At 31.2% G+C, this 13,172-nt stretch overlaps 5 protein-coding genes across 5 annotated transcripts; 3 read left to right on the top strand and 2 right to left on the bottom strand.

The window, feature by feature from the left end:
* Positions 1–54: 54 nt before the first annotated feature.
* On the top strand, positions 55–717 carry MRPL16 (mitochondrial 54S ribosomal protein uL16m MRPL16; the record flags this gene model as incomplete). Its single annotated transcript, XM_064860323.1, has 1 exon — positions 55–717. The coding sequence occupies one exon, from the start codon at positions 55–57 to the stop codon at positions 715–717; it is 663 nt and encodes a 220-aa protein (XP_064712984.1).
* A 409-nt stretch (positions 718–1,126) lies between these two features.
* On the bottom strand, positions 1,127–2,200 carry RFC5 (replication factor C subunit 5; the record flags this gene model as incomplete). The annotated part of the gene is made up of 1 exon (XM_064860322.1): positions 1,127–2,200. One exon carries the CDS (start codon positions 2,198–2,200, stop codon positions 1,127–1,129), a length of 1,074 nt encoding a protein of 357 aa, XP_064712983.1.
* Positions 2,201–3,150: 950 nt separating this feature from the next.
* On the top strand, positions 3,151–6,390 carry APL3 (Apl3p; the record flags this gene model as incomplete). The annotated part of the gene is made up of 1 exon (XM_064860321.1): positions 3,151–6,390. The coding sequence occupies one exon, from the start codon at positions 3,151–3,153 to the stop codon at positions 6,388–6,390; it is 3,240 nt and encodes a 1,079-aa protein (XP_064712982.1).
* A 607-nt stretch (positions 6,391–6,997) lies between these two features.
* Positions 6,998–9,826, top strand: PWA37_003806 (uncharacterized protein; the record flags this gene model as incomplete). The annotated part of the gene is made up of 1 exon (XM_064860320.1): positions 6,998–9,826. One exon carries the CDS (start codon positions 6,998–7,000, stop codon positions 9,824–9,826), a length of 2,829 nt encoding a protein of 942 aa, XP_064712981.1.
* Positions 9,827–9,920: 94 nt separating this feature from the next.
* Positions 9,921–11,942, bottom strand: POL12 (DNA-directed DNA polymerase alpha subunit POL12; the record flags this gene model as incomplete). Its single annotated transcript, XM_064860319.1, has 1 exon — positions 9,921–11,942. The coding sequence occupies one exon, from the start codon at positions 11,940–11,942 to the stop codon at positions 9,921–9,923; it is 2,022 nt and encodes a 673-aa protein (XP_064712980.1).
* Between the last annotated feature and the right edge of the window lie 1,230 nt (positions 11,943–13,172).

The following is a 13,172-nucleotide window of genomic DNA, read 5'->3' as shown; positions in this document are numbered from 1 at the left end:
AAATTTTTAACAAAGATATACATACACCCACACATATCTGTAATAATATAAATAATGTTATTTGATTCTCAAAAAGTTCAATTAGGTAGAATATCTCTATCAATTAGAAATATTGCCCGTAGAAAGCACGAATATGCTCCAAGATTCAACTATCAAAGTAAGAAACAAAAAGGTAGAGTTCCAGTAAGGACAGGTGGATCTGTCAAAGGCTCCACTTTACAATTTGGTAAATATGGACTTCGATTAAAATCCGAAGGTGTGCGTTTGACTGCTATTCAGTTAAAAGAGGCTGATAATGCTATTATGAGATATGTTAGGCCTCTAAGTAACGGTCGGTTATGGAGACGCCTCGTGACAGATATTGCTGTCTGTATTAAAGGTAATGAGACTAGAATGGGCAAAGGTAAAGGTGCATTTGATCATTGGATGACAAGGGTTCCTACTGGTAAAATAATCTTTGAAATAGACGGTGACAATCTTCACGAAAGAGTTGCTAGAGAAGCATTCCGCAAAGCTGGTACTAAACTACCAGGTGTCTATGAGTTTGTTACAAGAGAAGCCCCAGTAAGAATCGGTTTACATACTTTTAAAGATTTAGAAACCGTAAAGAGGGAAAAAATAATAGTCCCAGGTTCTTTATCCCAAAGAACTAGAAAGAAATTAATAAGTATTGAAAAATCAAAAGAACCTGAATATCTTCTTTATAGAGGTCGTTAATATAGTATTTCGTTGCTTCATGTTCTTGACTTTCCTATATTTATTAATCTAGACATAAACGACGATATAATGATGATTAGAGATACTAAAAAAAAGATTTCTTTCAATAAAAACGCGCATAGACAAGACACAATGTAATATGCCAAATCATTAAGCAAATAAATAAAGAAAAAAATAGTCTATATATTCTATATAATAATAGCAAACCTCTTGTAGATATTTAATAAATACACGCATATAAACATTTGACTTCTCTATGTGTCACCCCTCTTCTTTTCCCTGACCTCTCCCTCTCAGTATAGATTTACAGTTTCATAAACATCCACTTTTTCTTGTATTTATTCTCATTCCAGTATATCTCTTCCTTTCTTCTTTGTTTATTTATATTCTTATTCTCACTCTTGTTACCTTAATCATTATTTAAAGAACACATAACTTTAGCGATGAACCCTTCCAAATGGAAGATAGCCTTATTACCCAGTGACAATCTCTCGTCAAATACACTAGCATGTTCAATTATCCTCCCCTTTTGTTTATCTGCGATTGCATTTGATTTTAATAATGCAAACGTTAATTCTTGCAATATTGTATTTGGAGGGATACAATGTGCCATCAATTCATATAAAATAGATCTACATTCCACAAGACAACCTACTGTTCTCTCCATTTGGATTTTTCTTGCCAATTTATTTATTACTACTATCCAATCTGGTTTAATTATATGAGTAGAAACTTTCAGTTGTAATTCGTTACTCAAAGCCATGGATTCCAACATTAATAAAGCCAATCTTAAATTTCCATTAGCTTCCTTCGAGATCTGGTTTAATATCGAGCCGGATTCTAGTTTAATATTTTCTTTAGACACGACATCAGACAAAATTTTCACCATCTCATCATTACCTGGGGATGGGCAACGAATCAAAAGACAACGGGACTTTATGGGTGCAATGATAGAAGACAGAGAATCACAGACCATAATCAATCTAATATTTCTAGAATATTTTTCCATTGTACGTCTTAATGCGGCCTGTGCATCTCTAGTCAATGAGTCTGCTTCATTGATAATAACACACTTATATCTGTGTGCCAATCCACCCTCTTTTGAATCAGAGAAATCGACTTGTTCCATTTGTGCCACTTCTTTCAATAATTCTTGAACCACAATTCTATCGTTGTTACCCATATCACTTGGAGTAATCTCCAGATGGTATGGAGAACTTACTACGTTCAATTCCAATTTTCTGTTTGATGGTGTCACAAATTGCCTAACATCGATCTTAAGTCGATATACACCTGAACCAAAGATAGATTCCAACAGAGACATACATCTAGTTTTCTTACCACTACCATTGGGCCCATATAAAAGAAGATGAGGCAAATCTCTTGGTTGTTTAGATAGTGATTCTAATAATTCAGTTAGCTCATCAGAATGTGACAGAGATTGTAGAGTCTTTGGTCTATATTTATCTACCCATAGAGACATATTGATTTTCCTTCTTTCTTTTTTTTTTTTTTTCTTTTGTTGATCCTGATCTTGTTGCTTTAACTCTCTAACAGCTCTCTTTAACCTGAGTTCAAAAAATCGTGCAGATCAAATATTAAAAAGCACAAAGCTATGTTGTGTTGGCTCATCAAAAGATTATCAAAAATTTTCACTAACTTACATTTCACTTATTTTCCTCGAGGAAATGTCTTTCCATTTTCCTTTCATTTTTTTCTTTTCTATTTTTCACAAAATTTACTTATAATAAGAATAAATGATAATAAGAATAACAATTATATAAATTATAACAGTAATAACAGTAATAACAACAGAGAAACACAGAAAGCACGCCAGAGAAATACAGGTGAAACAAGTAGTGTAAACAAGAGTAACCAATAATAGATAAACCGGTCTGTGGTGTATATATCACTTAGTTAATAATAGCATGTGTAATTGCATTTCTAAATATTACATCTAACGATATATATAAAAAGAGAGAAAGTGTTTATATCTTTTAACTTGCCACTTAAATCATTATTAACATTGCTTATGAATCGACTTTTATAATAAACCTATCTGTACACACCCACACCCACACCCACAAATATATATATTCATGTGGATAATAATAGTGGTGTCCCCTCTTTAAATGATCTCTCTGTATTTTCCAAATTAGGACGCCTGGGTGTCTGGGTCTGGATAAATCTGCTTTGTAGAACTTTGCTGATTTGAAAGTAATGAAGGAGCAACAAAGAAAGAGCACTGTGTATATGTGTATGCATGTGTATTTCTTACTTTCCATTGGATACAATGTGAAAGTGACCACAAAATACTTATCTGTCGAAATATCTTCCCAGAAAGAAAAGCTTAAATACTAGGCTATAATACCACTGGAATTGTTGTCTCTAACTAAGCAACTGCGTTAGTTACATGGGTTTATTGGATCCAAAATGAATATAGACAAAAAGAAGTCTTTTATGGAAAACCCAATTGGATCGACCAAGAATACAATTAAAGGTTTACAACTTTTCATAGCAGATCTCAGAACCACCCAACATTCACAGGATCACGAAAAAAGAATTAATTATGAATTAGTTAAAATAAAGAAACAATTCGAACCATATGCCAATCTATCAGATCCTTCTTCTTCTTCTCCTTCTAGCACCACCGCCACTGCCACTACTACTTCACTTAAATTAGACGGATACCAAAGAAAAAAATATGTAGCTAAGTTGGCTTATATCTATATCACCACAAATACTTCAAAATTAAATGAATTGTTGTTTGGATTAGACCAAATACTTAATCTTATAGATTCGAATCATTATTCTGAAAAATTCATGGGTTATCTAATACTATCACTTTTCTTCGAACATGAAAGGATAATCACACTAATCAACCACACAAGGTTCTTACAAAGACTACTCTCTGATCTCTCAGCAAATAAAGATGATTTCACCTCTTTGGCTTTAAATTTTATTGGGACTGTAGGTAATCTACACTCCAATCTAGCATCCAACGAAGAAATTGTAAATAGTGTGTTCCAAATCATTAGATCTCCAACCTCATCACAGTATTTGAAGAAAAAATCAACCTTAACGTTCTTATCTTTATTAAAAAATAATTTATCTATATTAACAGACAATTTCCAAAGGAAACAAATTTGGATCCAGAAGATCATTGCCTTGTTAGACGACACAGATAATTATAGGGTCACTCTAACTGCATTACCCTTAGTAGAGTATATCGCTTCAAATATCGACCCCTCATATTGTTTCAGGATTGTCCCTCAATTAACAGATATTTTATATACATGCGTTGTTTTGGGTACAAAAGACTCAGGGATATATAGATTCCCCATAGAATACAAATTTGCTAATATACCAAACCCTTGGCTAATAACTAAAGTAGTTTCCCTTTTAAGCAAATTGATAGCACCCCCATATCAAGAGATTGATCCTCCACGTAATATGAATAAGCAATGTTTACACCCTTCAGATCTAGACCCAGAAACTTTAAATAAATTAAGAAAATGTGTAGTAGATGCAATTTCTTTAGGCCACAGAAAAAGTAGTGATCCAATAGAAAGAATTGTACAAAATACTGTATTATTCTCCCTAATTAAATTTGCACCTAAATTGGATCCATCTAATGAAGCAATAATCAATTCAGTTAACACTCTTTGTTTATTGTTACGATCCTCTGAGATTAACATCAGATATTTGACTCTGGATTCATTGATCCAATTATGTTCAGATAGTGGAAGGGTAGCTGTTGATACTGTAAGTAATGAGAATTTAGATTTAATTGTCCACTTAATGAATAACGAAAGGGATATGTCCATATTGAGAAAAACCATCGATTTGTTATATATTTTAGCAAATGTAGATACTGTGAAAGTTATAGTAGCCCATTACTTGAATTTTATCTCAAATATGAAACAAAGTTCTGATCCACAAGTAAAATCGAATGTCTCGGTTAAAATAGCAGTATTGATAGAAAAATTTGCAACAGATCCAAATTGGTATATCGAAACCTCTTTGAAAATCTTATCATTAACTCCTGATAATTCATTTCATCATGACAACATCCATAATCATTTAAATGATAATAATGAGCTGTGGTATAGATTATGTCAGATTGTAGTAAATAATCCTCAATTAAGAAAGCTGACCTGTCATAATCTGCTTGGATATTTAGTCAAAAGACATACTTCAGAATATATCGTAAAGACGGCTGCCTTTTTGTTAGGCCAATATCCTTCCTTAATAGTAAAGCAGATATCAATAGACAATTTATTTTCAATCTTTGCTGAAAAATATTACAGTGTATTCAATATGACAAAAGCCATGATTTTGACCACTATGATACAACTATATAAATTTGAACCTAATTTAGTTGGATCCAAAGTAATCAAATTTTTTCAACTGGAATTAAATTCATTAGATATCGAATTACAAACAAGAGCATATGAATATTTAAAGATAATCCAAATTTCTAAAATGTCTGGTAATATGACTTTGATCAATACATTATTTGAAACCATGCCCTCATTCAATACTAAATCAAATCCATTATTGAAAAGATTGGGTGGATTACAACAGGACAATCATTCGAATGATAGTGATATAGAATTTTCAAAATTAACAATATCCAATAAAATATCTTCAGACGATTCTTCAAAAGATGCAGAAAATATAGGCCCATTTAACTCAGTTCCAAACAATATAAGCATGCAACAGCCACCATTAGTACCACTTTCAATAAAAAGTAGGACTGCAAAAAATAATAGACTACCACTTCCAATTCAAGAGAATAACAATAATACCAATGCTAAAGGATTAAATAATAGGTACATTCAACAAATGTTGACTTCCACTTGGAAAGAAGGATTTACTAGAATGCTTCAACATAAACAAGGTATTTTCTATTCTTCACCTTTAATAAAAATATTATATCGTATAACACATATCGAACCATATCAGATAAAGATAGGTTTCACATATATTAACCAAACTGAATGGGATATCACAGGTCTATCTACTGAATTCATTGCTGCTCATATCGAAAACAATCCTGAATATATCTTCCAAAATATAGAAGCTTTAACAAGTTCAAATATTAAGCCACACAAAAGAACAGAACAGAATGTTCAGGTTGTCATAAGAAAACCCTTTAATATAGAAAAATGTCCCTTAATGAACGTATATTTTAATTGCGGTAGTACTTCGAATCATACTACATTAAAATTAGGTATAGCAATAATCTCCACTATAAACAGTGAGAAATTAAACTCAAACACCATTACAAGTGTTACATTGCCCCAATTTATTACACGTTGGAGAACTTTAGGAACAGCTCTCGGAAAGGAGGCAGAGTGTCATGTGGCAAACATATTAATGGTCAATACAAATGAAACTCAAGAAAGACATAACTCCATAGAATCAATGCTTACAATCTTACAAACAAGATTGAAAAGAATTGGTATGAACATAATCGAACAAACCAATGTATCCAATACACTTTTTGTTGCTAGCATCGTTCATACCAAGACAGATGGCAATTTTGGTTGTTTAATGAAATTGCAGTGTCAACAAGATTATACAGTGAATATTACATGTAAGACGACTCTCGCAGGTCCTTTAGCCACCTATGTAGTAGATTGTTTAAGATGGATTATCTCAAACTAATTATATATAGTCTCTACATATGTTATAACAACATGTACATATATGCAATTGTATAGATTCTCATATACAAGTATTAATTGTATCTCATATTTTCATGATGACTGTAAACCAATGATTTTGTTAAAGGGTAACGGCCTCAATGAATATCAAGAGGAATTAGATCAGGGTATAAAATAGTGTTAAAGGTTCATTTAACCCTTACCGGACAATTTTCAATGAATGCCCCCCTTCTTTTAAATCTCGTACATATTCTTTGAAATAAAGGGCGAAAATAAAGGTCAATAACAGAAGCAATCTTTAATAATTAGATATATTATATAAGTGTAACATAACACGCTAATTATTATTGCCTACTACGATTTGTTAATTAAGCAAAAATGATATAGAATATGACTATACATACATATACATACAAACATATATGTATATATTCCATTTGTATTTAAATATTTTTTATTTACGTCATAAAATATCTGAAATTCCCAAACATACTATCATTTTTATTATTATTTACACCAGCAAATAATTATATCTGGGAACCAACCACATCAATATTATTTTTGTTAATCAAACTTTTTAAATAGACATCAGAATTCATTGTCATAGCATGTCACATAATAACAAAAGTTTAGACCACCTAGATCCCAATTATGTTATTATATTCAACTATTCAAAAGATAATTTAGCACAATTATTAGCAGAACTATCAATAAGAGGACTAGATGCAGTGACTAGACCGGGCCCTGATGCTAAGAGTGTTTTCGTCTTCACTAGAGTAGATGTAGAGAAAATCAAAAATGACTATATCTATTCACTCTCACAAGATTTACCTTTTATCATAACACATTTTCCTATATACGATAAGAGGACTTTGAAAAGGTTAGACAAACTGTATAAAAATTCCATGCAAAGGATACCCTTTAGTCTTCCTACAGAAAAGGAATTAGTAGAATTAGCTTTGCTTTCTGGAAATTCTAATCAATCTCTTTATTTTGCTTATTTTAAATATTATATTCATTGGTTGATACCTCTTTCAATAATTGGTATATTTGTTCGTATAGCATTCCGAAGTAAACCCTCTTGGGAATTCAATAAACTATACACATTTTTATTATTCTTTTGGTCCATCATGTTTATCTCTACTTGGATCTATAAGTCAAGAAAACATTACGTGTTTTTATTTGAAGGCATTTATAAGGTGACTCTATTTCAATCTGGCAATGGAAAAAAGAAACACGACGAACATTACAAAGTGATTTTAAAGAAATGCTGTTTTATTCCAATTGCCATAATATTTATAATTCTTTCAATTTTTATTCAGTTGCTGTGTTTAAAGGTTGAAGTTTTCATAACTCAATTATTTCCTGACTCCTTGACAATTAATTCACTTCTACTATTTCCATCTCTACTGAATTATCTTCTTACAACATTATTAACAAAAATATATAAAAAAGCCTTAATTGAGAAATTTGTCAAATGGGAGAATAGTTCTAACCCAAATGGATCAATAATCGAAAAAGACTTTGTTATCACCTTTTTTACTAGTTATGCCCCATTAATCATCACTCTATTCTTATACATACCTTATGGTTATGTTTTTACTACTGAGGTGACTCAAAATAAAACAACTTCCTACTTCAACATTTTTCGTATAGAGCCAACAGTATCAAATGAATTCTTTATGAATATTAAAAGGTCTAAAGATCAAATTCTATATTATACTGTCACTAACCAAATTATTTCTATTGCTATAGAAAATCTTCTTCCAATAGGAATCCATATCTTCAAAACTAACGCAAATAGAATATCTGCAGATACAGCTCAAGATACTTCTCATAATATATACCCAAAATTAAGACATTATATTGAAACTCATTTCAAGAAGGACCTTAAAACATGGGATTATATAAATTCCCTTCAACAAAACGATTGGGGGTCATTTGATTATAATGAAAATATGAAAAAGTTAGTACTTCAGTTTGGTTATATCTCTATGTTTTCTATTATTTGGCCACTGGTACCCTTTATCTTATTAACTTTCAATCTAATTACTTTTAAATTAGATTTGTGGAGATCAATAAAAAAATATAGTCCAGTCTCTTTTCCCAATATTACAGAAACTTCTGAATTAGAAGATGACTTCAAAGGATCTGCATCTACATCCGATTCTTGGAATATCATAATGGAAATAATTTTAATTATATCATCAGTTATTTCTCCTACTTTAACTCTGATATATTCTAATTCTGACTTGGCAAATACTAAGAAGAATAACATAAGATTGACAAAAGATGAATGGAATTGTTGGTACCCCTTCAAGTACAACTGGAGCACAATTTTGAGATTTAGTATATTTTTAGAACACCTTTCGTTGCTTGTTTATTACCTTTTTTACAAACTTTTAGTGTCATTGCAAGAAACTCCGAAAGTTGGGCATATTCCTATTATTAGCACATCACAACTACCGAAAAAAACTAATTTATTAGATATTGTAATGCAAACTAATAATTATATGCAAGAAATTACAAATGAAATGAAGAGCATGAAAATTAAGATCTTAAAAAAGAATGGAATAAATCACAAAAATAACACTTCATCAAATGAGAAAGAGGCAAATATCACAGAGGATATTTTTAAATTTACTGAATCGACGCCTCAGATATCGCCTAGAAAATACGTACAACATACTCCCAACAGCCATATACTGTCAGAAATTACACATAATAAAAAAACTCGATCATCACCAAAATTCACTAAAATAATAACTAGTCCGAGAATAATAAATACCTATCGTATTCCAAATAAAACACCAGACACACCTGAAAAAGATCTTTATGAGGGCGTTGTTAGTGCAACTCTACCTGATCAATTTTCAATATCAAATAATTATCATCTGAAAAGTAATAAGAGAGACAATGCAATAACAAGAACTATAAATAATGACACAAATACACTATCCATGACGATTAGTCTACCTCTTAGAGATCCTCACCATCAACAAACTAAGACTGCAATATACGATAAAAATATTTTTGAAAACGAGGAAGAAACCCTGAAAAATCCAGTGAAGGTATACCCAAAACAACATGATGTATCTGTTATCCATAACAATAAGGACCTTGCAACTAAAGCAGCAGCAACAGTTATTAAAGCAGAAAGAGAAGATGTACCAGTTACCCCATTACAACTATCTAACAAACGTGACGAGGAAAACAAAAACACAAAAGTTGAACCATTAGAAAATATTTCTAATATTAGAAGGTCACTTTCTCTCAGAAAAAGATCAATAGTTTCAAGGAAATCTTTTTTAACTCAACAATCAAGCGATGCCACAAACGACTCCTTCCCTCAAAGGATAGGAAATAGTAATACTAAAAATTTACATAGTTCTTCTCCAATCAAACAATTAGTTAAGAAAATTAAAATCAAGTTATAATTATATATTAAGATGCCCAAATCTTTTTTTCTCTATATATTATTATTTAAATAATTTGTTGTCTTTTTCTTTTGAATCATATACTTACGAACCCTTAACTGGTCACAATATCAACTCTTGAACGTTTCCATGCATTATGCAAATATAACATCTCATCTCCATCTAATCGAGTAAGGCTATCTCCTTCTGTCGAAGGGCATGATGTAGATATTTGAGCATAAGTGCCTTTTGCACCTCTAGCCTTGATGAACCTTCCAGGATTGATAAACAAAACATTCTTAATGATTCTAGCAAAAGGATTCATTTCACTTGGTATAATAACCACATCTGGTGCAGTATTACCAACAAATTCAGTTAAACCTAGATAGGATACTTCTAAATCTGCACCAGATATATGTCTATATACTTTTCTATCCTCCGAAGGTATAGTTATCTTTCGGATCGCACCTGGGAACAACGGATAAAATCTACGCTGTTGAAGTATGTGTTCAGCAATTCTATCAAATCTATTACGCATAGATGTATTCCCACCCTTAATTATCTCTTTCATATCTTTAAATATATCAACATTTGAACATCCAAAATATATTTCGTTTAATTGAAAAGTTGATGGATTAGTGAAACATTTAAAATTTTTAGGTAATTGCAATGACTTTCTATCAAAAGAATCCTGTGGATATGATGCATGATTAGAGATTACATCCCTTGTAGAAGGGATCAATATAACTTGAATTGCTGGATCAATCATTTTCAATATGGGTACAATAAGTTTTGTAAATAATTCATCTAAAGTTCTTGGCTGATTTTTCAATTCAGGAAATTCGGGGATGGTACCGTTCATCACCATGGCATTTGTAACATCAATAAATGGGCCAAACATTATTAGAACGTGTGGTCTCACATCGGTGTTTATCCTTTCAACAAAATTTATAAGGTGAGATAAATCAAAAGAGTTTTCCGCTATATATGGCCCTGAAGTAATAACAATTTTAGATGAATTGTTATCTAACAATTCTTTATAATTAATAATATCTTCTTCTATAGACACAGGAGCATCTGGGTAAGGAAGATTTAAGACTTCTTTGACTGAAAAAAGATCCCCATTAGCATTCTTTCCTTTAAATGCTACGAGTTGTCCAGCAAATAAAGATACTTCTTCTATATTATCAAAATTAAGCCTTATCCTTCTTCCCACACCGCCAATCCGAGATGTTTCTAGTGATAAAGACTGAATATTTAGAAATCCATCTGCTGTTGGAGAATCTGGAACAATTCTACCCACAGCATATACTTCATTTTGCGACTGAATTGTAGGATCACCAAAGCTTGTAGGTGAAATTTTATAATGGTCTTGTATTAATTTGGTTGCAATTTCAATTTGCTCATCTAGTACATCCGATACATCTACCAGTTTTTGTCTCATCGTTCTGAATTTATACTTTGATGGGTCGTAATAAGGTTGAATCTTTATGTGCTGTTTTGGATTCTCCCCTGGAATGAGCAACCCTTGGGAAATTTCCATATTTTGGGGATTTAATGAATCAAGAATACTTCCTGAAACAACATTAGACGATTTTGAATTTGACATAAAAGGTGTACTTGGTGTGGAAGATAGTTGAACCGAGGATTCACTTTTCACTTCTGTGTCGTAATTAAAAGAATTATCGCCTTCACTTTTAAAATCTAATTGGCTACTTTTATCATGTTCTATTTTTACTTCTACCTTACGTTTTTTAGTGACCATAGGCGATTTCTGTAAACTAAACCCAAACATTGAACCATTACTACTATTTGGTACTCTAACAGGCCTAATTTTTTTGTTTATAGAAGATGACACACTATCATTGTTTAAACCACCATTAAAAGAACGATCACCCACTGAGTTAGCATATTTTTCTATTTTAGCTTGCAAAAATTTTTTAAATTGATCAATATTGGCTACGGTCAGGGCAGTTTGATTTTCATGTCTCTCATTCTGGGAGAATTGTTCCCATTTTATAAATAATTCTTCAACTGTGATTGCATACAACCTAAGTAGATTATTTAGTGCAGAAGTTATTTCTGGTTTAGATACTTCTGGTCCAAAATATTGAATAAGTTCATCATTAGTAGTCATTGTGTTTTCTCTGGTTGATGGAGCACTTTCTACATCAGATCTGAAAAAAAAATAATAAAGGTAGATAAAAGTCTAAAAGGTTATGCATAAACCTTAGTCTTCAACTTATAGTTTATAGATCAATAAAGAATCCACCCAATTAGCAGCTAAAACACGTAGACTCCAATTCCATAATCAGCATATGTTCTAATTGTATGATATCCTTCGATCGAAAATTGGAAAAAGAAAAGATTTCCAAAAAAAAAAAAAAAGAAACGCCAAAAAAAAAGGGCGAATGTGTTATTTTTTTCCTTTTTTTTAGTTATGGAGTTCTTCCAGTATTGCCAAAAAGGGAAAATGGATAATATTTCACGAAATCTTTTTCTTTTCTTTTTTTCAGGTGATAAAGAGTGAGAAATAAATGAAAAAAAATGAATAGAATAAAACATACAATGCTATCATTTTATCTGTGTAGCTAACTAAATAAGTAAAAACAAACAAGCAACATCATCAACTGATACATTAATAGCCAATAGTTCTGGTCAACTTTTCAACTTCATACCTCTCTTCATTAATATTATCGATGAGATAGCTATCGATAATATTATTACTATCGAATGATTCGTTATCTACAGAAAAAGTATATAGTTATTGTAACCAACCACATTATTCTTGGGGACAAATAAAGCAATATATAAAAGGCAATTTTATTTTTTATATTTTTAAACAATATGTCTTTTTATTTTTCTCACTACATACTTTCTTTATATCTTTTGTGGGGAGAGAACAAAAAAAAATAAAGGAGAAAAGAGAGAACTTATTCATTTTAAGCTCCGTTTTATCTTAACCCAAAAGAGTAAAATAAAAGATATTACATAAAACTACATATAGAAAAAACTGAAGTGGTATTCAGAAATAGTGTTTTAAAATAATGTAGTCAAGTAAACTTCTCACCCAGAGAAGTTGTGTTGAACAAACAACATACGATTGAAAATGTTAATCACTGATATTATATGTGTTGTTTTTGTACTATGTCTTCTCAAAAAAATGTCTCAAACTATAGACTGTTTTCAGTGGGTTAGATATGCCATGCAAACTTTCCTGGTGTCCATTCCATAGAACCAATTTTACTTTAAAAAGAAGGAACCCAAAAACTGGGAAAAAATAGATTCTTGCCACGTCACACTAAACTTTTTTATTTTTTTTTTTTTTGCATTTTTTTAAAATGCCTGACAGTAATAGCGACCATCG

This window comes from Arxiozyma heterogenica, assembly GCF_036370985.1.
Source record: "Arxiozyma heterogenica strain weizmannii chromosome Unknown scaffold_30, whole genome shotgun sequence".
Lineage (NCBI taxonomy): Eukaryota > Fungi > Ascomycota > Saccharomycetes > Saccharomycetales > Saccharomycetaceae > Arxiozyma > Arxiozyma heterogenica.
Note: the sequence above shows the minus strand (reverse complement) of the source record. Positions and strands in the feature narration are given on the sequence as shown.